This window comes from Lolium perenne, chromosome 5 (genome assembly GCF_019359855.2).
Source record: "Lolium perenne isolate Kyuss_39 chromosome 5, Kyuss_2.0, whole genome shotgun sequence".
Taxonomy (NCBI): Eukaryota; Viridiplantae; Streptophyta; class Magnoliopsida; order Poales; family Poaceae; genus Lolium; species Lolium perenne.
The window spans coordinates 250605030-250632070 of NC_067248.2; the positions used below are offsets into that span (position 1 = coordinate 250605030).

At 44.2% G+C, this 27041-nt stretch overlaps 1 protein-coding gene across 14 annotated transcripts; it reads left to right on the plus strand.

The window, feature by feature from the left end:
• The first annotated feature begins 1478 nt into the window (after positions 1 to 1478).
• LOC127321589 (uncharacterized) lies at positions 1479 to 26892 on the plus strand. 14 transcript variants are annotated; one of them, XR_011745767.1, is made up of 7 exons: positions 1479 to 4628; positions 18890 to 19172; positions 19266 to 20097; positions 20226 to 20374; positions 21262 to 21360; positions 24181 to 24228; positions 24347 to 25216. XR_011745767.1 is itself a non-coding variant. In XM_071820423.1 (5 exons), the coding sequence occupies exons 1-4, from the start codon at positions 4540 to 4542 to the stop codon at positions 21311 to 21313; spliced, it is 330 nt and encodes a 109-aa protein (XP_071676524.1). In that variant the 5' UTR covers positions 1487 to 4539; the 3' UTR covers positions 21314 to 21360; positions 21448 to 23750. The 14 variants fall into 14 exon arrangements, 1 of the variants encoding a protein (XP_071676524.1); XR_011745762.1 differs by lacking the exons at positions 24181 to 24228; positions 24347 to 25216 and adding an exon at positions 21448 to 23750 and having other exon boundaries at positions 1479 to 2281; positions 4562 to 4628; XR_011745769.1 differs by lacking the exons at positions 24181 to 24228; positions 24347 to 25216 and adding an exon at positions 21448 to 23750 and having other exon boundaries at positions 19266 to 20048.
• Positions 26893 to 27041: the final 149 nt, after the last annotated feature.

Genomic DNA, 27041 nt, shown 5'->3' on the forward strand with positions numbered 1-27041 from the left:
TCCCAGTCCTCCACGAGCGGAGCCAGCGTCCAGAATCTTCCCCGGCCCATCCCCTCCCCTGGAGACGGCGCGGACAGCAGCTCGCCACCGCCATAAGCCTTTCTCGCCGCCGGCAGTTCCGGCGAGGAGCGTTCGAAATTTGAATCGCCCCCCGCGTTGCCAGAGCCCACCTGTACGGACATCACGAAACGTTTTGACCTCCTCTGCTTATTTCCGCCTACACAAGGTTTGTGACGAGTCCTTTATAAACTAGCAAATGCTAATTAGGTGTCTATGTTTTGCCAACGCTACTCACACGGCTCCTAGGGATCAGATTTACCTGAAATTTTTTCCATGGCCTAGATCGATCTGGTTGAAAGTTCTGATGAAATTACACGAAAGTACTAGTACTGGTGAAGTGAAGTGCAGCTGAGCTGTAGCCTGTAGTGTACTAGTCCCCTATCAGAAAACAAGAAGAGCCCCCATATACAGGAACATAAGAAGACAAAGGCTGATGGTCAGCGTGTCGTGCTCTCGCGCTACGGCGATTTAACACCATTAATGCCATTTCCAATCTCGTCGATTATAGCGTCCTCTACACTGACAATCAGAGAGTTCCCAAGGCAAAATTGAAAGCCATGGCTCCTTCAATTTTTTTTTTGGTCACTATCATAAAATAAGTGTGTTGCTATCGTACTGAAATCAGATTTGCTAATAATCGATCATTCGAGAATTAGTTAAATCTCAGTCAATTGGACCGTAAGATATATAAACATTAAACGGTTTTGCTAGTTCTCACCTATTTCTTAGTTGAGTCCTATACCAAAAGAGTTGCAAGTTGATTTACAACTGAGATTTTTTAGTTTTTAGTTGCAACCAGAAAAAATGCCTCCTAACCGTTAGTTTGTTTTGTGACTCATGCCAATGATGAGTTGAAACATGAGGCATCATCTAACTAAGAACCAATTGTCGACTGAGAATTAGTCACATCTAACATTAGAGAAATTCTAGGGGGTCCCTTAAAAGTGCTCAAACCCTTAAAATGCCACTGGCACGACTTCTAGGGAACAGATTTAGCTGAAAGTTTTTTCATGGACTAGGTTTGGTTGAAAGTTTTATTGAATGGCATTTAGGTGGAGTGGTGTTTGGGAACATGGGATCATATGATCCCTTTATTTTTAAATGCATCTTAGATATATTTTGAAACATCAAAAAATTTGAAACAAAAAATTCGCACGTACATCTTCGCGTGCTACACGCCCACGAAGTTGTTTCATGAAAAGTCGACTTGTCTTGTGGCGTGTGTAAAAAGACAAATTTAGGTGCTTAAAATAAGACTTGTCACAATATAAATTTTCTCTTTTCTATATAGATCACAAAAAATATCGGGTTTTCTCGAAACTTGGCGTACGCACATATACTATGGAGATGTACATGTAGAATTTTTTGTCAAAATTTTTCGACACTTCAAAATATATTTTCTTGGTAGAGGGAGCATACGCACCCGGGAGCCAAATTGAATTTCCGGGCATTTAGGACAGATTACAGCACCCTCCGTGGCGACTTTGGCGATTGGCGGCGACTGGCGTGATGCCGTTCTAATCTCCCTCTCAATTCTTTCTCAAGCTGCCTTCACTCCTCTCATCTTCCCCAGATTCAGCTCAATCCAGATCCGTATCTTCCTTTCCACCAAACTTGTGCTCCCCTGTTGAGGATAGTAGTAAGGTACAAAGCTAGTTCTACGCCGCCGCTGCCTCCTTTACCGCCACCGCCGCCGACTACCACTTCGTGCCCAGCATCCCCTAGCTCGATCCATCCTCTGATTCACTCCACCATCAGCTCCTTCAGCCTTGTTCTCGTCAGATCCTCTCCTGTACAAATCGAATCGACCGACTATTTGGGATTCTCGGTTCCCCTGGCGCGCGTCAGCCTCCTCTTCAGTGAGCAAGATCAGAGCTGCGACAGCGAGGCCAGGCTCGACCTGCTCGGATTTCTTGTTCTGCTGGAAGAACTCCTAGCCGAAACAGTCATCAACCTGCTGACGCCAAAGGATCAAATTGTGGCAGCTGTGACGGTAACAACGGCAACAAATTGGCTCTGCAGGAAGATAGGGGACGAGAAAGTATGGACGACGATGCAACGGCACTAGGTCGAAAGGCATCACCGGCGTCATGAAAGCCATAGGATGAACTGTCAAGGCAAGGGCAGGGGCCTTGACAGTACGAAGATGTGCTACCTTGCCAAGCTCATCTACTCCACAAAGGGGCAGGTAGCCTTTGTTTCCGAGATAAAATCTTCTAAGGTGAAATCCTCTTATCTGATTCCACGTTTTGATATGGCTGATTGTGTTGTTGTGCCTTCTCGGGGAAGATCGGGTGGGCTCTGGCTTATGTGGAATGACGAGCTTTGTGTTTCTGTTCAAGTTGCAAATTTTCATATTATTTTAGCTTCGGTTGTACATATCCCTACTAAAGAGGAATTCGGTTTAGTTTGTATCTATAGGGATCCCTATCATGCAAGCGGATTTTTGGCTCCCGGGTGAAACGCACCCATATAGACTAAAAAAATTATAGTAATTTTAAGAAGTTAAAAAAAAATTGAATTTTCCTGGAAACCAAGAATGATCAAGTTTGTACTCGTAAAAAATATGTTTGGAAACGAAATTATTCCCATGGTCTCCAGGGCAAAAAAGACAAAATTATTACAAATATATAGTGAATAGTATCTGGTCATGGGGCGTCTCGAGTTTCTTTTTTTAACCCAGGATACAATAAAAGTAATTACCTAGAGAAATATTTTGTTTCAAGTACAATACCTGGTCATCTTTGATTCCCAAAAAAGTTTGAATTTTTTTAAACTTTTTTTAATTTATCTTTTTATTTTTCCAACTATAGGGGTGTGTGGCACCCGGGAGTCCCTATGCATTTCCCTCCATATCATAGGCAGACTAGTACCATATGGGATCAAATTGCCATTTTTGTGTATGATAATCCGGGCAAACACGTGCTATGTATGGGTGATATGAATGAGCTGCTATATGATATGGACAAGAATTCCCCTTATGTTAACTCCACTCGTATGCATGCTTTCCGTTCCCTTGTTAAAAATTGTGGCTTCTTTGATCTAGGCTTTAGTAACCATGCTTATACTTGGACAAATAAGCGTTATTCTTCCACTCCTATTTATGAGCGCTTAGATCGTGGCCTTGTTAATCCTGAACTAGCAAGGTAGCCCGTGCTAAGTTGAGTCTTACAACGACTGTCAGTTCATATTTGTAATCATGTATGGAGTTATAACCATTTATGAATGTTGACTATTTGTTTCGGGCAACATTATTGATATTGGTTTGAAAATAATAATGTTAACTTTTTTTGGCTATTACATCGTAAATATTGTATAGCCCCCTTTAGTGCCATTAGATAATATTGTAAGGTTTATAGTCGTGGAATTAGATAAAGATTTTGGGAACAATTAATGTCATTAATATATTTTATATATGTTTTCAAAAAGTAATTATGTGTGATATTTCCTAATTTACGCTTAACTTTTTAATCAATTAATTTTTACACTAACGTGAAATAGCAAAAATGAAGTTTATAATGATATAAACATTGTATATTGTGATATTAGGGAATGTATATTTTTTGTTGCTACTACCTCCATGATATTGATTATGTATTTTAGATGTTAATGATTTTTGGTAAAAACTTTATCAAACTTGACATAGTTTCACTTTGTAAAAATAATATAAACGCTAAGCTTTGGGATGGAGGTAGTATATTTTAATAGAGTACATGTCGCATTCTACACACTTAAATAGCTAAAATGTTTTATAATAGTGAAGAGAAGCAAGTGAAAAATGGAGTCGCTCCTTATTGGACAGAGATCTGGTGCACATGGGCACCAGTGATATTGGTTGTTTAAAAAAATGAAAATCATATTTATGAGTTTCAAAAAATTCAGAAAATAAACCTGCATATAGTCAATGATGTATCTCGCAAATGTGTAAAATATGAACTTGAAATACTTTATATTCCGAGCTACACAAAAATGACAAAAAGTGTAGATATGAGTAGTCATTTTGAAATCTCCATTTTTATCTAGCACAAAATAAAAATAATTTTGGATTGAGATTTTGCATGATTATGAGATGTATCACTGACAATCCCCAAAATTATTTTCAGATTTTTTAATAACTTATAAAAAATGGCGAGAGCACACGGGCATGGTTTTTGAGTCGCGACTCAAAAGTGAGTCGCCTGAGGTTGCAACTCATGTATAGTCGACCAAAAATGATGTATAGTCGCCATAAGTCGCTGTATAGTCGCGAGTCGCCGTGATTTTTAGAAAACGACTCGGCGACTATACACCGACTATACAACGACTCAAAAGCCATGTCGAGAGCCAAAACACTTTTCGCTGCTTATTACTATTTCTTAAGTAGGTTTGCCAATTTATTTTGGCCTCAGCCTTGACCGACCAAGCAAAAGAGTGGCCGTACAATATTATAATCTGCAGGGTGTCTCTCAGTCTTTCCTTGTTTTCTTTGTCTGTATCTAAATGCGCCGTCGTTCTCCATCAGATCTAGAACTTGATTCCCCATTGTATAGGCAGAACTCTTCCATCCATATGAACTTCACGGACATGCGGTAAGTTCTCAGCAATTTTTTTATTGGAGATCCTCTTTTGCTTTTTCCTGATTGTCGTTTGATGACTCCTCAGATTCGAGGTGTGCGAAGAGGCACACAGTTAGATGACTTGTTGGATTTTGTTGCCTCTGATTGTCGTGGGCGCGCGCGAGCAATTGCTTGTAGGGTGCCCCTGCGTGTGGCTGTTATTTGGGGTTTGACGTTAGGTCTGAGGTGGTTGTCTGTTCATTGTACTGAAGCCATAATTCGGATTTGAAGTAATTTTGGTAGTATGGATTTTGTGTGTTAGCTTCTCTATTATCATTGAAATGTTTCAATTGTATGAAATTATGGTTGGGCAGCATCGAATTGTTTGAATTGTATGAGATTTATTTTTTTCCAATCCGATGGTAAGGCGATGTAAATTTTCCCACCGTAAATACTATATTGTGCCCCCTCCACTTTTTCCCGGGCTTGGGACCGGCCTCGGCAGTGTTAGGCACCCCCCCTTCCCCATATGTAGACCCAATTAAAGTTTGATAGAAATTGGAATTGAAAATAGGAGATAAGTGGTGCAATATAATCATAAGTATTCTTAAATACATTAATACTGTAAATAATTTTGTTTCTGTGTCATAAACATATGAATTGACGTAGAACTTACTACTAATATCTGTATGGGCACCAAGTGGTTGTAGTATTTTTGCAACAATTCGGTGTTGTAGAATAGCAGAATAGATCAATCCTGTCAGGCATTGAAATACAATTAAATGGTAATTTAGGCAATATGGAAGTGAATGAAATACTCATATTTTCATGTACCATGGTTTTTTGACGGTGGCATTTTAATTTTAATAAGTTTCTTGCGTATGTATGTATGATATCATAGTTTCCATACCTCAAAATATTTCTTTGTACACTTGTTATAGCCGGATTTTAGCCACATTGGGAGTTGGGCAGTGATTGAGATGGGCTTAGAGGATATGCACATAAAGTGTTTCTGAATCGGCCTCCTGCGAGAGTTTGGGCTAGATTGCCCGTGTATCTGTACATTATGGTAGATTACGTCTCAGTTAGAATTAAGAGATAGAGTTTAGTTCGTACACAGTTAGGTTTATTCCAAAGATAGAAAGTCCACGGACTATAAATATGTACCTAGGGTTATTGAGGAAAAGGACGATCACGTTCACAACAAATACAATCTAGGCGCATCGCCACCCCTTGTTTCGAGGGTTTCTTCCGGGTAAGCGCCATGCTGCCCAGATCGCATCTTGCGATCTGGCGATATCGCTTAGTCGTTGTTTTGTGTTGCTCGTACTGAAGCCTTGTTGATGGCGAGTAACACCGTTATCATGGATGTGTTGGGGCTAACATCGATACTTTTTTGATATGTTTGCTTAGTTAGGCTACCCCTACATATCTAGCTGCCTTTGCACCTATCTTAGGTGTAAAGGTAGCAGCTTGCTTGGTCTTTATTTAGTAGATCTGATCTGTTATGGTTGTTCCTTGTTCTCCAAGGATTAGTTTGATATCCGCATGGTTAGGCCTTGCAAACGGGTTGAATGATCCAGTAGTGCGTAAGGTATGGTTTGCCGATCCTAGAGGAGTTGTTCCGAGAATCGACCCTATGTTGGTTTTTAGGCCTTTTCTAGGACTAGTTTTCTGTTATCTTTCGTATACGCTGTGCTCAACTACGTGTAGGACGTTCCGATTACGCGGTGAAAACCCTAGACTGTCGTAGGTCGATTTAACTTGGTTTTGATAAAGAAGGACCCCCATGTTATCGTAGATCCAATACGAACCATGGGTCGATCGGCTCCTTGAGCCGATTCACAGGGTAACCTGAGAGCCGATCGAGGCTCGGATTTAATGTTTAAGTGTCTGCCATGCAGAAAGTAATTGAAGCAATCCATCACCTTCCGACCAGGTATAGGTCGGGTGGCACGCCCTCGCAATGCCCAGGACGTGTGCCGGAGTTTTGCGGGCCGTTGCCCGAGGGACCAGGGCCCACCAGCAGCTTCGGGAGCCTCCGGCTCTTCGTGTTGCTCGCCGCTGCTCGCCGGTGGGTTTTGGCAGGCAACACATTCTCGCACGCCGGTGGGACATTCTACAAAGAATCGCATCGACATCTGCAGCTGAGATGGCGGAGGCACCAATCACGTACGAAGGACTGCCTGAGGAGCACAAGAAGAAATATGATGAGATTAAAGCTGTCTTCGAAGCCGATCTCATCGGCTCTTTCGAGAGGACCCGTACACATGGCATTAGGTGGAAAGGGTTCTCACCTGAGGGCGTTCTCGATGAAGTAGATCTGTCTACCCCTTCGAAGAACGCACCCGCAGCTCGCGCCAGAAGTTAATTACATGGTGGCTCATTCTCTACACCGTCATTACGAGAGCCCGGTAAACGCTCGAGCGCATCGCGGTTCGCGTGGTTCAGAAATCATGAAGCATCAAGATTCTCCGTCGTGGCCTGCCCTAGGAACTCACCAGGGAGAGATACCGTTCCAAACTGACCACATGCCATTCGCGCTTGCAGCTCCAGAGTCACGGTTCACTCAAGCATACGTCGTCTACAAGATTGGAGGCGATCCCGGCGATTACCGCCTCGCAAGAGCCGCCTAAAGAGATCCCACATGGATACGTGTGCACATACGTGCCGGACTGCAATAACTTGGCGCGCACGAACCAGATTGCAACATGAGGGATTTCTGGAGTGGACGCCGATAAACAGGCGTGGCTAGCTAAATATGCCACCGGAACGAGTCATGAAAGCTCAGCCCCTGCAGCTAATACCGTGGAACAAATCAGTACAATCTTGAGAGACCAGTTCGGCATCCTGCCAAAGAGGAGAACAATCGGCTATTCCAAGCCGTACCCCAACGATTACGATTTGATTCCACCGCCGCCCAAGTATCGGCTCCCCGAGTTCTCAAAGTTCAATGGATCGAAGGGTCCAGCTCAATTGAGCATGTGAGCCGATATTTGGCACGATTGGGCATGATTTCAAGATCGGACCCGTTACGTGTAAGGTTTTTTGCGCAATCTCTCACAGGACCAGCTTTTGGGTGGTACACCTCGTTGCCACCAGATTCGATCGGACGTGGAAGCAAATGGAAGAGCAATTTCATATTCAATATCACTCGAAGCTACCGAGGTCGACATTGCCGATCAGCGCGCAGTGCGGCGAAGCGTGGAGAAACGGTGTCGGAATATATCCGAGGCGTTTCAGATCGCTCAAGAACCGATGTTATTCGGCTCGTTTAACCGAGAAAGAAGCGATTGATCCGGCGGTGTTGGGTCTCGCAGCCGCGATCAAGGATCCGGCTTTCCAAGTGCAATACAATTCACCGGCGCACATGGCTCGAGAAATTAACATTGTATGAGCGGCGCCACCCGTAATTGTACCAAGACAAGTTCAAACGCCCGATAGGCCTGGTCGAGGCGAAGAAGTTGGGGACTCTCCGTAAGACCAGGAAGTAGCCGTGGCCGAATGGGCTCGGGGGCAGATCCCGTGTCCCGCAAATGGGTGAAACAACAAGGGCCTCGCAAAAGGGTTCGACTTCGATGTAAGCAAAGCCGAGCAAATATTTGACTTATTGCTTAAGGAAAAGCAGTGAAGTTACCCGAAGGCCATAAAATCCCTACGGCGCAAGAGATGAACGGAGACCGTACCGCAAGTGGCATCACTCGTTCACCCATATCACCAATGACCGCAAAGAGTTGCGTCGGCAGATCCAAACGGCGATAGAACAAGGCCGTTTGATCTTTGGTCGATTTGCCATGAAGGTGGACACGCAACCGTTTCTCGGCGTCAACATGGTGGAGCACAATCACTCCACGAGGCGTCGCCTAGATTTCTCATTCGGTGTTAACATGGCGGGGCTCGTATACCACCATAGCAGGGATAAAGAAGAAAGCGGTCACCCCCGTGGCAAGGAAAAGGAGGAGGCCGGCCCACGCGACCGGCCCCGATATGATGACAGACGGTACATCACCGAGGAACAAGTGAGAAACGTGCGGTATCAACGACCGCTCTCCGAGCATCTCCTTAACAAATATGAGCATCAGTACGATCGACGCCGGCGGTACGATATAGATGACGAAAGATATCGTCGGTCTGATGTAGACAATGGAAAATATCGTCGGTATGATAGAGACGACGAAGGGTATGAGCGTCGCGCTAAGGGGAAGTCAAGAGAGTAGGAAGACATGGACAGACACTGGGATTGTCCTTTCTTTAAGCACTGCTGGGATTCAGGTATGAGCCGATTGCCTACAATCAACAACTGCCCGGAATGTAGACAGCAGAAGGAGGACACAGGTGAGGTTTCAGTATTCAAACGTCTAGGGCCTCTCCTATCTCAGAACAGACGAGCTGAGTCATCTCGAATGGAAGATTTCGAGGAGTCAGAAGATGAAGAAGAAGATAGATACCACCGGCCAAGGTGGTGCCCTGATGGACTCAGTCACTCCCAAAAGCGTAGGGTTCAGCGGCTACGTAGCTTGGAGGAAGCCGAGGCGCAATACCTGCACACGGTAAGGAAGGCGCGGCCCGATCGGGCTGTGAAAATTCAGCGAACCTTGGACACGGAGATGCGTCCACGTAAGAAAGAATGGCGCCCCAAACAAATAAAAACCGATGCGAAGGCATCGGCCGGCACAAATATGGTGTTCATTCTTCCGTCGTAGTTTTGTGCTCCAAGAATCGAAGGCGCAGGTGGCACAGCTTTGACTGCGCCCACGGCCAGTTATCTTTGAAAAGCCACGAGAGAAGAGCTACAAACATTTGAAGGCCCTGTACCTAAGAGGTTATATCAACGGGCAGCCTGTCAGCAAGATGTTGGTTGACACGGGAGCGGCAGTCAATATAATGCCATACTCCATGCTACGGCGTTTGGGATGCTCTAACGCAGATCTGATCAAAACCAACGTCACACTAAGCGACTTCAACGGCCAAGCATCAGAAACGCAAGGCGTTCTGAACGTGGATCTAACCGTGGGCCGAAAAACCATCCCTACATCATTCTTCATCGTCGACAAAGAAAAGCACCTACGCCGTCTGCTAGGGAGGGATTGGATTCACGCCAATCGCCGCATTCCATTCACAATGCACCAATGCCCGATACTGGTGGGATGGAGATGAAGTGGAGGTCGTTCATGCAGATGACTCGATCGAGATCTCAATAGCCGGCATGAATATTTGGGACGCAGACGACCAAGAGCCGATCTCTGGAGTCAGTTTGGACGGCTGTGAGCGCATCGAAGCTACAAAAAACGGGGTGAGGCTGGTCTTATCCACCGGCCTGACAGAGTAGCAAGAGCAAAGTCAATAGACGTACGTGGCAAGGCCGATCCCTGCGATCGGTCCCAAAACATAAAAAGCAATGATCTCACCTCAAGCATGTCACGTAGTTGTAGTAGGGAGACTCCCTCCCGTAGTAGAGCACAAATAAGTTGTAAACCTTCATTGAGCAATACAATCAAAAGGGGGCCGATTCCAAAGAATCGGCCCAAATTATCCTCCCCATACGTTTTGCTGTGTGTTCACATCGATCTAGCGAGCGACGGAAAGCTAGGGTATGGATTTACATCGGTGATGAGCTAGAAGAGATTGACATTGGTCCTGGGGATAAGCCGCGACCAACATTTATCAAAGAAAAAGCTAGATCCACATCCGAGGGGCACGATGATAGCTCTGTTGAAAGAATACCCGCATTGCTTTGCTCGGGATTACACAGAGATGCCCGGGTTAGACAGAGCATCATTGAGCATCGACTCCCTCTTAAGAAAGGATTTCGGCCGTTCCAACACGAGCACGACAAATGAAGGCCGAAATTTTAGAAGAAGTCAAGAAAGAGATCGAGAAAATGTTGAACGCCGGATTCATCGTGCCATGCAGTACGTTGAGTGGATTTCTAGTATCGTGCCTCGTACAGAAAAGGACGGCCGATGGCGCGTCGCCATAGATTTTCGGGATCTCAATAGAGCCACTCCAAAGGATGAATATCCAATGCGGTAGCGTATACATTGATCAATGCAAATTGCTGGTCATAAGGTTTTAAGTTTCATGGATGGCAATGCGGTTACAACCAAATTTTTATGGCTCCAGAAGATATACACAAGACCGCATTCAGAGTACCAGGTTCAGTGGGCTTGTTTGAATATGTAGTCATGACATTTGGACCGAAAATGCCGCGCAACATACCAAAGAGCCATGAATTACATCTTTCATGATCTGATCGGCAAGTTGGTGGAGATTTACATTGATGACGTGGTAGTCAAGTCTGCTTTGAAAAGGACACTTGGAGGATCTGCGACGCATCCCGGACCGAACTAGAAAATTCGGGCTAAGAATGAATCCAAAGAAGTGTGCTTTTGGTGTAACGGCCGGTCAATTCTTGGGTTTCTTGGTTCATGAACGCGGGATTGAGATCGGCACGAAAAGTCGGAGGCGATTTAACAATGAAACCACCTACCACGAAGAAGGAACTCCGATGTCTCATCGGCAAAATCAACTTCGTCGAAGGTTCATCTCCAACTGTCGGGCGAATCGAGCCGTTCATGGACCGGTAAAAATTAAATCGATGAGGAGTTTCATTGGGGGCAGAGCAACAGCGAGCATTTGACGAGATTAAAGAGTATCTAACGAAGCCACTGTGTTGGTTCCACCCCAAAGAAGACAGACCATTCTATATTTACTTGTCGATGGCGACACTTCCATCGCCTCGGTGGTGGTGCAACTTTATGATGGTCCTGAGAGAGTTGCTTTCTACCTCGGCCAGAAGGATGTTGGATGCGTAAACTAGGTACCCCGAGATCGAGAAGTTGTGCCTCGCCTATTTTTTACCCGCACCAAGCTTCGTCACATCCCGCCGTCGCCGGAAATTGTCATCATATGCAAATCGATGTCATCAAACATATCTTGTCGGCTCTGTGTTGAAAGGCCGACTCGGTAAGTGGATGTTTGCATTATCGGAATTTGATCTCCGGTTGCGAAAGCGATCAAGGGACAAGCGTTGGCCGATCTTATTGCCGAACGAATCAACAACGATATAGCAAGCACTGCTCTCGTGCGTGCATGGGCCATGTTTTTCGATGGATCGGCTTGTGATGATGGTTGCGGCATCGGCATTCTACTCGTGTCGCCCCGGGGGGCAACATATTCCTTCTCCATCAGGCTACCTACCCCTTGCACCAACAATGTCGCTGAGTATGAGGCAATACGCAAGGGAATGGAGTTGCTTTTGGAGGCGGGGCGACGGTGGAACTTTTTGGAGACTCAAAATTGGTGATTTCCCACTCACGGAAGAATACAAATGCGAGAGCGAGTCGCTCTTCCCTTTATGGATGCAATGCCGTGAGTGATGGCACAATTTAGGTACATAAACTTCGCTTGGATCCCGAGGTCGCAAAATACCGAGGCCAACGATCTCGCACAGATGGCGTCGTGCTACAAGGACGTAGCGGTGGAGCCGATGTTCGTGTACAGTTCCTGGAACCGCATGACTGGAGAGCCGATATCTTCAATTACTTGAAAGATCCGGCTCGGGGGGCACCTAAACGGATAAGGTACAAGGCCATGAAATATGTCCTTATAGGAGATGACATGTTCTACAGGACTTTGGAAGGGTTACTTCTCAAATGTCCGGGACCGCCGAGTCAAATCGGCTCTTACACGAGGTACACGAAGGCGCTGTGGAACTCACCAATCGGCTCATAAGATGAAATGGTTGATCAGCGATCGGGGTTTTATTGGCCCACCATGCTTGAGGATTGCTTTAAGTACTATAAAGGGTGTCAAGCGTGTCGATGTTTGGGAAAATTCGTGACGGTAGCCGCATCGACAATGAACCCCATCATCAAGCCTTGGCCATTTCGAGGTTGGGGTATGGATATGATCGGCAAAATCAATCCTCCATCGAGCAAAGACCATAATTGGATTTTGGCCATTACTGATTATTTCACTAAATGGGTGGAAGCCGTCCCTATGAAGTCAAGTGGCATCACAAGATGTTATCAATTTCGTGAAGGAACATGTCATTCATAGATTCGGGATTCCCCAGACGATCACGACCGATGGAGGTTCGGTCTTCATTTCTCGCGAGTTTAGAAAGTTCTGCGAGGACATGGGAATTAAGTTGATCCGATCATCTCCATACTATGCTCAAGCAAATGGGCAAGTCAAGCGTCCAACCAGAGCCTTATCAAGCTGATTAAGAGGAAAGTCGACGAGCACCCTAGACGTTGGCACGAGGTTTTGTCAGAGGCTTTGTGGGCTTATCGCATGTCATGTCATAGAGCGATAAAAACCTCGCCATACCATCTGGTCTATGGACAAGAAGCCGTATTGCCCTGGGAAATCACTACTGGGTCGAGACGCGTTACGTTTCAGAATGATCTAACAACTGAAGAATATGCAACCCTGATGAGTGATAGTATTGAGGATCTAACGGAACTTAGACTTTGGTCGCTTGAGAAAATTAAAGAGAACAAAGCCAAGGTAGCTCGCGCATATAATAAGAAGGTGAGACCAAAGGAGTTCCACGTTGGTGATCTGGTATGGGAAGCTGTATTGCCATTGGGGACTAAGGATGCAGTGTATGGTAAATGGTCTCCAAATTGGCACGGGCCGTACAGGGTCGACCAAGTTTTAAAGGGTAACGCATACATGCTTGAGGAGCTGAGCGGTGTGAAGTTCCCAGTGGCTGTCAATGGTCAGCATCTCAAGAAATATTTCCCAAGTATGTGGGATGACGGACAGTGAAATATGGGGGCCGATGCATGAAATCGGCCGGTAAAAAAATATATATACAAAGCATAGCCGATGCACAGACGTCGACTTTAGAAAAAATATACAAAGCAACAGGACATAAAGTACAGCCGATTCACAGACATCGACTTTAGATTAAAAAAAAGCCGATGCGCAGCCATCGACTCTAGAGGTACAAGCTGTTACGAGCGCTTATCGGGTTACATGGATAGGCTCTATGGAAGGAATGCCTCGAAGGCACGGAGGGCGTCGGCACGGACACGATCCACCTCGGCGATCTCGGCCTCATCATCTTCGTCCTTGCCCGTCACTAGCTGCTTGTGCAGGTCACGTATTTCTGCCAGATCAGTTTTCAGTTGAGCTTTGAGGCCTTCTACTTCTTCTTGGGAGCGGGCAATAAGAGCTTCCTTATCAGAAATAAGCTGTTTGGTTGCCCGGTCCCTCTATTCAAGGTCCTCCAATTCCTTTCGCAAGGTCTCAAGTTCGGCGGTGCTGACAGAGGTGTCAGTTTTGGCATCTAAGGCCGCCTTTTTCTCGTTGAGCCGCTGACATTTGTCTGCAATATCGGTTTTCAACGGAAGTTGGGCGTGGCGTAAATCGATTCTCTGACGAGCTAACTTCACCCTTGACCTGTAGGCGACAGTCACAACCGCCGTAGTTTCACCTGCAATGTTACCGGGAGGTGGTGCTGGATTTCTTCAAGAACACTCTTCACTTCCTCGGGGTCTTCGACCAACGTCTCGATCGAGGAGGAAAGCAGGGCCTTGAGACGCTGGAATTGACGTTGGACGGCGCTGGGTCGTGGTTCATCGCATGCCGTAGAAGGAGCTGGTTCGATGGATTCAGGGTCGAACGTTAGCAAGCCCGAGAGGTCACAACCCTGACAAACATAAACAGCGTCAAGATGCAAAGAAAAGGGAAGGGTAAGCCAAACGAAAGGAGTATACCTCTCCTGAGACCAGGGGACAGCCGATGATGAGGTAATCGGCTCTTGTGTTTCTGCTGGGGGCTTGGCCAAATTGGCGACCTTGTCAACAGCACCTATAGGGATTGCTAGATCCAGGTTTGTGAAGGACATCAATACTTCCTCGGCTCCCCCACTAGAAGTGTCATCAGTCTGCAAAGGAGGTGGTTAGCCGATGCGAGCAGCAATGGATTAGCATGAAAGATGAGCCGGGGAGAGTATGGAGGGTAATTACATTTGAGGCCTTTTGGTTTGATGAAGGGGCTTGCAGTTCCTTTCGAGCCCTCTTGATGCATCGGCTCTTTGTGCGTTGACCGCCCTGCCCCGCTCTGATTGGAGCTTGGGGGCAACGGAGTTCAGAACCGGTCTTTTCCCGGAAGCCGATGGTGGCAAATCCGGCGGCTCTGCGTGGTGATTTTCCCGTAGTTGCCCGAGCTCGAATCCCCTACTGGATTGTGTTTCCTCGCCGGAGTTGTCTTCGGTGGAGGCCTATAAAAGAAGAGTTAGTAAGCAAAAGTATGCTTGCGAAGCCCATAAGGATAGATGAAACCGGTCGATTGCATGGATCAACGTACGTGCAAGCTCTCTTGATACGGAGAAGGGTTCCTGCGCTTCAAAGTTTTCTGGCGGCTACTTTCTTCACCGCCATTCTCGCCTTGATTGGGGCGCGGGGCGTGGCCGGAAGAGACTTTGCTCTTGGAAGCCGATTCTGGTGAAATCGGCCGGTTCTCGCATCACGACCTTTTTCAAGGGTGGCGAGCTTTGCGAGAAGAGGACCACCGGAGCCGGTGGGAGGAATTCAAAGGGGGAGCCATCATCATGTGTAGGTTAGGACCATCTTGTTGTCGCAAGGAGACAGAGCAAGGTTATAAAAATCATTGTAAGCCACTTCAAGAAAATTTGCGAGTGGTAGTACATTACGTGGGGATATCATATTCGGCATCGAGTTGTCTCAAAGAACGGTCCCAGAGCTCTCCTGAAGGCATGAGTTTTCCACATGGACCACCAGGTCTCAAAACCATCGGTTGATGAGGTGAAAGAGAGGTTATTGGGGATTGGGATGGCTAGAGCATCAAAGAAAGAGTAACACCTCTGACCGGTGAGGATATCGGGCAAATCAGCTCGCTCTGTTAAGTGATGGAGGAAGAAGTGAGGAGACACCGCCCAAGACCAAGCTATCACGGCCGTTACGACCGGCCGATAGGACTCATAACCAGGTTTGATTATTACATTTGATGTGCTCATGCCAAGCTGGAAGGAAGCGGACGGATCATGGTGGAATACAATTGCCGGTCTTGGTGTCATCGGCAAAGCTGTCTAGCTTTGAAGGAGACTGGATTTTCAAAAATTTTAGATTCCGTGTAAGGGAAGAAGAGAGGATTGTCCAGGCCTTGGAAGAAAATCCTGAACCACTTTGACGCTTCCTTGGGGATCAGTTTACTACCTGGAAGGCTATACAAGGCTTGGCCGTAGCTAGTGCATCGGATCTGCTTCCGTTAGCATCACGGAAAGGTGCAAGTGGCCAAAAGTGGGAAGTTTGGGATATGGTTCTGGAAATACTGGTGAGCCCATAGATGAATAAACCACCGGGGACCTCTGTTTTTGACTGTTGGGAAGATAATTTGTGAGACATTAGTTGGAGATATCGATAGACCTCTCCAAGGAACAGCTTTGCCGATGCCAAGGTGGGTGCCTCTGGCAAGTTCATAGGCCAAGGGAAGATAATTCTTGGTCTGAGCAAGTGAAGGGCCACGAGAATATAAAGTGTTCCAACCAGAAATTCGGGAAAGTGTGTGTTCTTTCTCTCATATGTGGCCTTTATTTTTCATGTGGCGTCGAAGGTAAGCACCGGTTTGTGCACTCTGTTTTGGAAGAGAGTTTGAAAGGAACCCTTGGCAAGATAAAAGCAGAGGGGTGGGGGATGTGACGTCTAGGCCGGTGATCATTACCACATCTAGCAGAGTTGGTGTCATGGGGCCGTGGCCAAACATGAAGCAAGCGGGCGTCGGACCGTAAGTAGCCGATGGTTTTTAGAAGATTTTCGTGCTTCTCAAGGGGAGACAATGATAAGGACAGAGCATCGGCTATTCCTGTGGTTTCCCATTTGGATTGGTGAGTTTTGGATACTCTACTGTACCAGGAAACCCAATCTTCAGGAGGGTTAGGCCAGGCTCGTAAGCAGTCGACCCAAGAAGTTAAATCTAAGTTCTGGTTCACGAAGGGAATCCTATTGGCCTCGCAAGAAATCAGATGGGCAGGACTCTCGACAGTCCGGGGGCCAAGACAAAGAGAGTTTGGAAGAGAAGGATGCGGCAACAGAATGTCTGGTACCTAAAATTAATTGTGAACTAATGCTTTAATTCAGTTGTTTACTATTAATTCTATCCATATGCTCGGATGGCGAGGGGCGATTAAAGATTACCTTCGAGACTGCAGATCGTTGCGTTGGCGTTGGACGATTCCGCCATCTGATTTGCTGGCGGATATGAATCTGCGCGGTTGGGGATCTAGGATTCGCGTCGCCGCGAGTCGAATCTGTTCGATGAGCAATTGGGGATCTGAGTTTGGTCCTTTAGACGAGGGTCGCAGGTTACCGTTTGAAGTCTGGCCTTACTGGCGTTTTATGGTAAAAGACTGATGCGTTGCTATCGGCTCTTTGTGCGTTGACCTACTTTGACAATCGGAAAAATTAGACATGGAAGCATTCTTCATTGATGAAGAGGGTTTTTTTTTTTACAAGAAGAGCCGATTGCTCACAAAAGGAAGATCTGCTACCTAATGTACTACTACTAGCCCTATTCTAGTAGTCCCTAGTCTAGGGGCCGACGCCGTCACTGCCGTCGCTGCCCTCGTCATCGCCGTCCTTGCTGCCATCGGCGCTGCTGCCGGTGATGTCCTCGTCGCTGCTGTTGAAGCCGCCGGCAGGGGCTTCTTCTTCTTCTTCGTCGTCGTCATCGTCGTCCTCCGACCCGGCGCGGAAGCGCTTCACCGGCGGGTACTCGTCGGAGGAGGTGTCGTCCTCCGCTTCGTCCTCTTCGTCGGAGGAGATGTCCTCGCCCCAGGAGAAGGCGTCATCGTCGCTCTCTTCCTCCAACTCCCCGTCGATGAGGAACTGGAGGTCATCTTCCCCGTCGGTCAAGGATTCGTCATCCTCTGGCTAGACGGAGAAATCCCAATCCGCCTCGTCCCAATGCGGTGGGGCGAGGGCCTCGTACGCCGCTATCGGGTCGTACTCCGGCGTCGGCTCACGGGAGGAGGAAGATTGGAAGGAGAGACCCGAAGAGGCAGAGGAGGAGTCCATGGTTGCAGAGGAGGGGAGTTTTGATTGCTAATGTGGAGCAAGAGGATGAGGAGGCGAACTGCTCGGATGCGGTTAAATAAAGGGGATATAGTGGAAGATGATTCAATGCTGTGGCGATTTCCGAGGGTGCGGTGCCAAAACTGTCAAATCGTGCAGTACGGAGAAGTTGAGAAGGCAAGGCATCATGATGGAAGGGCACTGTAGCGGTTCTGCTCTGCAACGCGTAACCCGATGAAGAAAAACAGAGTGGTTTTGGAATTATTATTGCCAAAACCAGGGGGGCATGTGTTATAGCCGGATTTTAGCCACATTGGGAGTTGGGCCGTGATTGAGATGGGCTTAGAGGATATGCACATAAAGTGTTTCTGAATCGGCCTCCTGCGAGAGTTTGGGCTAGATTGCCCGTGTATCTGTACATTATGGTAGATTACGTCTCAGTTAGAATTAAGAGATAGAGATTAGTTCGTACACAGTTAGGTTTATTCCAAAGATAGAAAGTCCACGGACTATAAATATGTACCTAGGGTTATTGAGGAAAAGGACGATCACGTTCACAACAAACACAATCTAGGCGCATCGCCACCCCTTGTTTCGAGGGTTTCTTCCGGGTAAGCGCCATGCTGCCCAGATCGCAAGATGCGATCTGGGCAGTATCAGTTTATTCGTTATTTTGTGTTGCTCGTACTGAAGCCTTGTTGATGGCGAGTAACACCGTTATCATGGATGTGTTGGGGCTAACATCGATACTTTTTTGATATGTTTGCTTAGTTAGGCTACCCCTACATATCTAGCTGCCTTTGCACAAGGTAGCAGCTTGCTTGGTCTTTATTTAGTAGATCTGATCTGTTATGGTTGTTCCTTGTTCTCCAAGGATTAGTTTGATATCCGCATGGTTAGGCCTTGCAAACGGGTTGAATGATCCAGTAGTGCGTAAGGTATGGTTTGCCGATCCTAGAGGAGTTGTTCCGAGAATCGACCCTATGTTGGTTTTTAGGCCTTTTCTAGGACTAGTTTTCTGTTATCTTTCGTATCTGCCAGGCTCAACTACGTGTAGGACGTTCCGATTACGCGGTGAAAACCCTAGACTGTCGTAGGTCGATTTAACTTGGTTTTGATAAAGCAGGACCCCCATGTTATCGTAGATCCAATACGAACCATGGGTCGATCGGCTCCTTGAGCCGATTCACAGGGTAACCTGAGAGCCGATCGAGGCTCGGATTTAATGTTTACGTGTCTGCCATGCAGGAAAGTAATTGAAGCAATCCATCACCTTCCTGACCAGGTATAGGTCAGGTGGCACGCCCTCGCAACAGCCAGGACGTGTGCCAGAGTTTTGCGGGCCGTTGCCCGAGGGACCAGGGCCCACCAGCAGTTCTGGGAGCCTCCCGGCTCTTCGTGTTGCTCGTCGCTGCTCGCCGGTGGGTTTTGGCAGGCAACAACACTATGTTCTTCACTTTGTCATCCTCATTGCTTTCTTCGTCGTCAATCATTATCCGCAATCCATCTCTTTGTGTGACTCTTGAGCATGGTACGTATAATTGTCCATGCGTGAAAACTTGTTTCTGTAGATACAACCCTACCTTTTTTAGAGATTGCCCCTGACTCTTGTTTATTGTCATAGCAAAACAGACAGAGAATGGCCACGGTGATTCAGTTGGCGACATGATTATTCTTGGAATATATACCTTGTCACCAACATGTGTTCCTGTTATTATCTGGGCTTCGATGAATCTTTTTCCAAGCTGAGTAATTGTCATCCGTGTACCATTGCATAATCCGGCACTCTGGTTGATATTACGCATGAGCATCACTGGTAGTCCTATTTTTAGTCTTATTTCGTGATTTGGGATTCCAGGAAACTTTAGCCCGTTTAGAAACTCTTTTGTACACATCATATCGTCCGTATCATCATTTAAAGTTGTAGCTTTGCATACTGTGTCGCAACTTCTATAAATCGTGTCCTCCCCTTCTAGACAATCCATTATGTACTCATTGATATCCCTTACTGTTTCATTTCTTGGATATAAGATTGCTCTTTCTTCCAAAAATTCTTGATCTCGATATCTTTGTCTTAAATTTGGATATATGCTTTCCACGAGCGTTTCCTTTGGGTCATGTCCTTTGTTCAATAGTATGTCTTTTGGTATTTTTATCCAATCCTCACCTTCTGATGATGTTGTTGTTCTATCGCCAATATTTAAAATCCAGTCTGCAAATTGTGCGATTTTTTTTCTTCTCAGTCTCATTATCTGTCATGCTATTGAGTCGCATGTTCTATGTAAGCTTCAAGATTTGAAAGTGGTTCCAAAGGTAAGACCTTTTGATTGATGCACTGACTATATTGTGTCTTCTTCCCTTTGGCAGAACCGGAAGAATCTGGCGGAAGTCCCCTCCTAGAACAACGGTCATGCCACCAAATGGCTTCTTGCCGCTGTTCTCATTCGTATTCCTTAGTATATCCCTTAGGCTTCTGTCTAGTGCTTCAAAACATATCTTGTTTGCCATGGGAGCCTCATCCCATAGAATAAGTGATGTTTTAGTTATTAATTCTGCTAAGTCTGATCGTTGTTTGATGTCACAGGTTGACTCCTCTGTAAGGATAAGAGGTATGTGGAACCTTGAGTGTGCTGTCCTACCACCCTGTAGAAGCAATGCTGCAATCCCGCATGATGCCACTGCCAGTACTATCTTGCCCTCGGAACGCAATTTTGTTGTTATTGCTTTCCAGAGGTAAGTCTTTCTTGTACCACCATATCCATCTACAAATATTTGATTTCCTGAATTCTTGTCTACTGATTTGATTATTGTTTGAAAGGCCTGTTGTTGTTCTAAGTTTAGATTATTAAAGATCCTACAATGTTCATCCTTCAGGGCATTCTTGTTGTAGTTCATTTCTTCATTGAGCAGCCTATTTCCAAGTTCTTTTAGAATTGAAGAGTTTGGCAGTTCGATTCCAGGGTATTCCTTAAGTGTTTTTCCATCCTGTCTCATTTGCTTCTCCATTTCTACCAATGCGTAGCCTTGCTTCTGTTTATCAGTTAGTTGAAGTGTAGGATAGTTCAAGATTTTTTCTGTTTGTATTCCATGTCTTCACTTAGAATTTCCCAACATGATTGCCACATAATCTTTGGATTTGTAACTTCACAGTGACATAAGATGGTTGTGAAAAGTTGTCGTAGCTGGTTTCCGATCGCCCAATTGGATGCCTCGTTAATGCAGTCTATCCACTCTTTGTCGTCATCTAGAAATCCTAATGCTTCACAAGCCGACTTGTATGATTTGTGGACAACTCCATTTACAGTTCTTATTTGTTCGAAAGATGTGCACCCTTTAACGACGTTAAGGAGCATTCTCATGTAGTATTTTTCACCACTTGCTGGATGCGCATAATAAATTCTTCCATCAGATCTTCCTTTTTTCCGCTTGGTGCATTTTAATTGTGCCCTCTTCCAGACCCATTTTGATGGGAACTGTGCATATGTTAATTCTCTTGCTTCTTCACACTCCTTGTTTGTTTGCATCCATTGTGTAAATTTAGTGATTCCTGTCCTTTCCTTGCTTACAATCTTTGTAAGGTCTGTAGAGTCTGAGAAGATAACTTGTTGCTCATTCTCCAGATGGAAAGGAAGCCTTTCAACACAGGGTTCTCGGAAGTGCATTTCATATTGAAATATCCTCCAGCATGCATCATATGCTGACATGTATGTGCACTCAAGGTATCTTTTTATCTCATCATTTTCTATCATGGTTGTTGCTTGGTCATTACCTTTGTTTATGTATTTGAAAAGATATTTTATTGACAGCGATCTGTTGCACACCTCAACGTTTATGTGAGCTTGATACTTGACCAGTAAATCTCTATTGTATGGTACCACGTATCTGTTGTCCAACTTGACCTCTCCCTTTTGTATGTATCTTCCATCTTCGCGTCTTCTATACATCGGGTATCCATCTTCATCAATGGTTGTATTTCTGTTATTTTGTTTTGGAAATTTTCTTATGCACTTGTTATCGACCATGCATGGTGAATTTGGATTTGCTTGCCCACATGGTCCATGCATCATGAAGTTCTCAACAGCTGCATATCCTTTTGGATCAGTTTCCTTGTCCGGGATTTCAGCACATGTTATCTTATCTACCTCCTCAGGTTCAGGGCATCTGTTCTTTTCTTTCTTATGAAGGAATATGACTATGTGGGCGTGCGGGAGGCCTCTCTTTTGGAACTCTATTGTGTATATAACTGCCAGTTAAATAAATAAATGTCAATCTATTTAGTAATAGAATAGTAATTATTACTTGAGAATAAGTGTGCATGGCATTACTTACGAGTGTTTTTCCAAAGTATTCCCTTTCCTTTATGTCTCTCATGAATTCCTTGAGTTTTATGTGGAATACTCGATCAACAATGTTAGGTCTGTCTGATGCTGTTTGGCCTAAATCCTGTAGCATAGATTGAATCTCCGGCCAAGCTGCGTTGCATGTAAAGGTCACAAATATGTCTGGATATCCAGCCCATGTACATATTGCCATGGCATCTTGGTAGTTTTGTGTTTTGTACCTCGGGCTATCTGTGACAGTGGATGGAAGCAGTATTCTCTTTCCTACCTGTTCAGCACTGGTATCTCCCCTTTCAACTGCGTCCTGCAAGCCATCATATAGTTCTGTTCTTAGGTTTCCTTGATTTCTTCTAATCCAGTTGAGCCTGAACTGTAAAATACATGCAAAGGCATCGACTATAAATTGCAATGTAAGTTTTTCACATTATAGCAAGTGCATTGACTTTTAGATTCTCTGTTGTAGTCGATATGCATAGTATTCGAGCATTGTAACATGCTTTCTCTTGCATGTCGCACCTTCTTTTAATATGTATGGAATTTTCTCTCTGTATCCATCTTCTCCATAGGGAAATAGTAATGGGTACTGCATAGCCATGAATTTTGGATGGTTCTCAGATATTCTTTTGGGTCTCATATCTTTATACTGAACAACGATGTCACGTTCTTGTCTATCTTCGGATGTATCATTGACAATTAGTGCTGCCACTTCAGATGCTGATGGCATGTTATATTTTTTTCCATCTCTCTGACGCTTATTTATTATTTTTAATTTCACGTCATGATATTCTCCTTCTTTGAACCTGTCCCTTGCCATTCGGAATGTTTTTGCTAGTATATTTTCTTTATCCAACATATTCTTGAGGCCTTCAACAATGTGGGGATCTATCAACTTCCTTGTTTCCTCTGAAGATGTTGATGCTTGTATCCTGTTCTTTACCTCGTTTTCCGTGTCATAAATGTAAAGTTGTGCCCAGCGTGGTCTGGGTGGGTTTTCTCCTTCTTCTTCTGGTAGCAGAGTACCAATCCGATGATGATTTGGCCCATTCATTTTGAATACATAAGGTCCATTCCCATTGTTTATTTCTTTGTCAACCTTTCCTCCCATCGATGTGTGAAAGCAAACATAGAGTTGTACAATCTGATATTTTTCATGTAGTTCTTTGATCTCCTTCCTTTCTCTTTTCTCATCAATTTCATTAGGTATGATGGCGGCTCCTTCAAATCTGGCAAGTGTACCTTGCCTTGTTGCCAGCATATTCCAAAAGTCGGAGTGTTTCTTCCTCTTCCTGAAGTTCTTTCTTCATACCAGAAAATTGCACCGCATCGTTCACACTTGGAAGTTGGTTTTCCCAAGTTCCAAATTTGCATGTCACTCCTTTTTGATGACCTGTTACAACTTTGTATTTATAATCATGTTCATTACTGTAGATTATAGAGCGATGCATGGATACCAAATTATAGACACTCGCATAATACATATTTTCTGGTGTAGCATCTGTTACCTGTCCTGGCTTGAAGTTTGTTCGTTTGGCATCACATTGCACTGTTGCACGTCTCCAGAAATCACGGAATGTGTTCCTGATTTCTTATCTTTAATTTTTTGTATCCTATTTAATCTTGCCGATCGGATTGTTTCTCTGGATTGGCAAAAGTAATCCTTAAAAACTCAGGCATGTCTAGGTAATTATTGTACCAACTTACATGTACCAAGTGTATTGAATGAACTCACTTGCACGTAAGCCATATATATTCAAGATACATTATTAGAAGCAGAATGTTACCTTGTTGGTATGGATATTTGATCAGTTTTGAGCTTCTTGGAGGCCTTTTTACATTCCTTGCTATGTGGTTCACCTTTCCTCTTCATTTAAAAAACTATGCGTGACACTGAAATCATATATAATTACTGTTAAATAGGATTTGTAGCTCCAAAATTTTGTAATCTATAGACAATGCAAAATGGTCAAACCAAGACTGTACAATTTTTTTTAAGGCGGGTCAATATTGAAAACTTAAATCACAGCTTTGTTACAATTGTTATAATTACGTAGTGCCTGTAGGTTGTTGTCGCGAGATTTTGAAGATAAAAGTTTAACCTTCAAAGTATACCTTGTTTGACTGGAGATGGGTTTTGACGTCAGTCTTGAAATCTCAAATAGCAAATCTGTTGCAATCACTATAATGACCTAGCATATGCAGGGGTTTGGTGTGAGACTATTGCCGAGTTACCTGAAGATGTGGTTGGAGGTAATCTCTTGGGAGCTTGATACGCAAGTGTAATTACAGATACCCAAAACGAATTTTGTTAAAGTTTTGGAAGATTTTTTAGACAAAAAGTGACCTTCTAAGTTCCTTATTTGATTAGGAATTGTTGTAAGAATCTGAGGATGAAAATTGACCTACCTTCTTTGATTGGAGATGGGTTTGGAGGTCAATCTTGAACTGTCAAACTCTGTTGCAATCGCTCTAATGACCTAGCACATGCAGAGAGCTACCTGAAGATGTGGTTGGAGCCTTGGAGGTAATCTCTCGAGAGATTGAAGTTTTAGAAAAGGAAAAGATGACGTTCTGAGTACCTTTTTTGGAGGTCAATTTTGTAGATCGGTTTGGAGATCAATCTTCAGAACTCAGATGGCGAATAGGTTGCAGTCGTTGTAATAACCTAGCCGCATGAAGGTAACCGTAGTTGGTCCAAGAGGTTGGAGGTAATCTCTCCTGAGCTGATCAGGGAGGCAAGATCTCTGGAAAGGTTGGACGTGGGGATGAATATATAATATAGGCAAGATCTCTGGAAAGGTTGGACGTGGGGATGAAGCACTTCTGCTCCGGTGCTCCTCCCCTGAAAATATTCTGGGTGCATTAAACACAACAACAGTGGAGATTTTTCTATACTTGTTCGTAAGCGGGGGTACAATCGTAATTTCAGTGTAGATCCACCATCTGTACAGCCCTGTATAGGCTCGTATGGCTCGTGTTGTGTTGTAACTCATTTTTAAACAACGTGGACGGTACTTAGGCGGATGAGATCATTAACTGGTCACGTGACCTCTTTTTATTTTTCTTACGTGAGGTACACATACCTTATCAATACATACGGATATACATGGGTTGGATATATATGAGATTCGGCGGACCCAACACAGAAAAAAAAAACTATGACACTTCAACTTCGTTTAGGGGGGAGCACTGGAGCAGGGCTCGGGGATGAAGATATAATATAATACTTTTTTTGGTCTCCTGCTTGTTCACGTGTCCTGCTTGTTTAGGTGTCCTGGTAGTTCATGTTTTGCATGTATATTAATTAATAGATGAAAATTTTCATACATGTGGTGTTGTCTATATATACGTATTAATTTCTCGATATATTTTGAATACAAATTTCGTGATATATTATCTTAGGTATGTTTGGTGGTTGTAAGTTTTGTTAGAATCCCGACACCAATTAACTCCCAAAGTCGAAAAAGAACTCCACTGTATAATCTAACTAAGCAAGAACCATGGGCATAACCTTTTGGGACATATTCTTAAAATAATATTATTTTACCCTATCTCATATGTCACTGACATCACCTTCGTGGGTCAGAGGGGAATATATCATATCTTCTTGGTGCAAACCAAATCGTGTCTCTCTCTCTCTGAGAAGCTTTGAACTCTTTCCAAATCCTACTTCAGATTAGTCCTCAAATATGCATTCCTCGTACAGTGTGGCCATGTTGATGAGGACCTGTGCATCATCAAACGAATTATCCAAATATAACTCCTCTTAGGCACTAATCTCTCCTTCTCAACGGCATGTAGGACCTCAACGTGTGGTTCCAATGATGGCGGCTACCTCTGCGTCTTTGTACAAGCTATTTCATAGATGAAGAGAAGTGAGCAATACCACGGTTTGCCAGCGGCAGCGAGAACGTCTGCACTTGTATAATCAGCAGCGGTGCGTGCTTACCTTTTCTTCTTTGCTTTAACCTCAACAGGACATGTTTCTTTGTTCTGATTACTATGTAGTTCATAGTGTGTTTAATCAAGTTAATATACAAACCATTCATAATTATGTTTTTTTATCTGAAATAGCTCTTAATTGTATTATCAGGATTAATAAATGTTTTTAACACTGAATGAGGTACATAATGCAACTCACATTGAAAGGCTTTACAAAATTCTAAGGGTTTGAAAGTTTAAGTATATTGTTGAAAGCAAGACATAATACCGACGGAGTTTGCATAAGTACAGCTTAAGATGCCCATTAATTCATATTCGCACACTTCAAGTTGTATGCCTGCATGTAGACATTTTTAAAATTCAAAATCTATGGTCTTGTAGAGCTTATAATAATCAATACTAAATATTTAGGTATATATATAATGCCTAAGATTTCCTGAACATAGCAAAGTATAAGTATTTAATCCAATATAAGTTTACAATAGAGCAAAATATAATATTAGCACTTAATATGCTGAATGACTAAGTAATTGCATTGATTAGCTAGTATGTTAATCTTTCGGGTGCTTTCCTTGCCCTCTTGGGTCTATCCTGACTGGGTTGCAGTGGTAACATATTCTCGCATTCCGAAGTTTCGTTGTTGTTGCTTCTGCAATCACGTGTTTTCTTCTTTGTTTTGCTCTTCCCATTTGACTCTACAGCATATTCATTTGCGGTGATGCTATTCTTCTCATTCTGAACATGAGTGATGTTGTTTCTCTGTAATTATAAAATATTGTTAGTGTCCAAACGTATATACAAATTAAGTTAGATAAAAGATGTGCTCATCAGTTACCTTCTTATATTTTTTACGTTCTACTTTATCTTGAGAGGTAGAATCAACATTTATATTGTTGATTTTGTCATTAGCTTCCTCTTTTACCTGCAAGATTGAGCACTGTAATTTTGAATATAATATATATACCATTTTTTGTCCCAAAGATAATACTATATAAATATGTTTTTCACATTATAGTACCTTTTTACATGGGTGAAGTTATCTTCGTCTTCTACCTGTAAGATAGACTTTTATAATGCAAACTTTCTTTGTCTAAAAAACATTGCTAAAAAATATTACTCTC

What these genes read in the sequence shown, in the direction of transcription:
- LOC127321589 (XM_071820423.1), top strand. Translation starts at nt 4,540, where the DNA reads ATGCGCCGTCGTTCTCCATCAGATCTAGAACTTGATTCCCCATTGTAT. An exon ending in ATGAACTTCACGGACATGCG is followed by an intron (nt 4,629 to 20,008) that starts GTAAGTTCTCAG and finishes TCCCTTTGGCAG; the next exon opens with AACCGGAAGAATCTGGCGGA. An exon ending in AGTCCCCTCCTAGAACAACG is followed by an intron (nt 20,049 to 20,225) that starts GTCATGCCACCA and finishes TTGATGTCACAG; the next exon opens with GTTGACTCCTCTGTAAGGAT.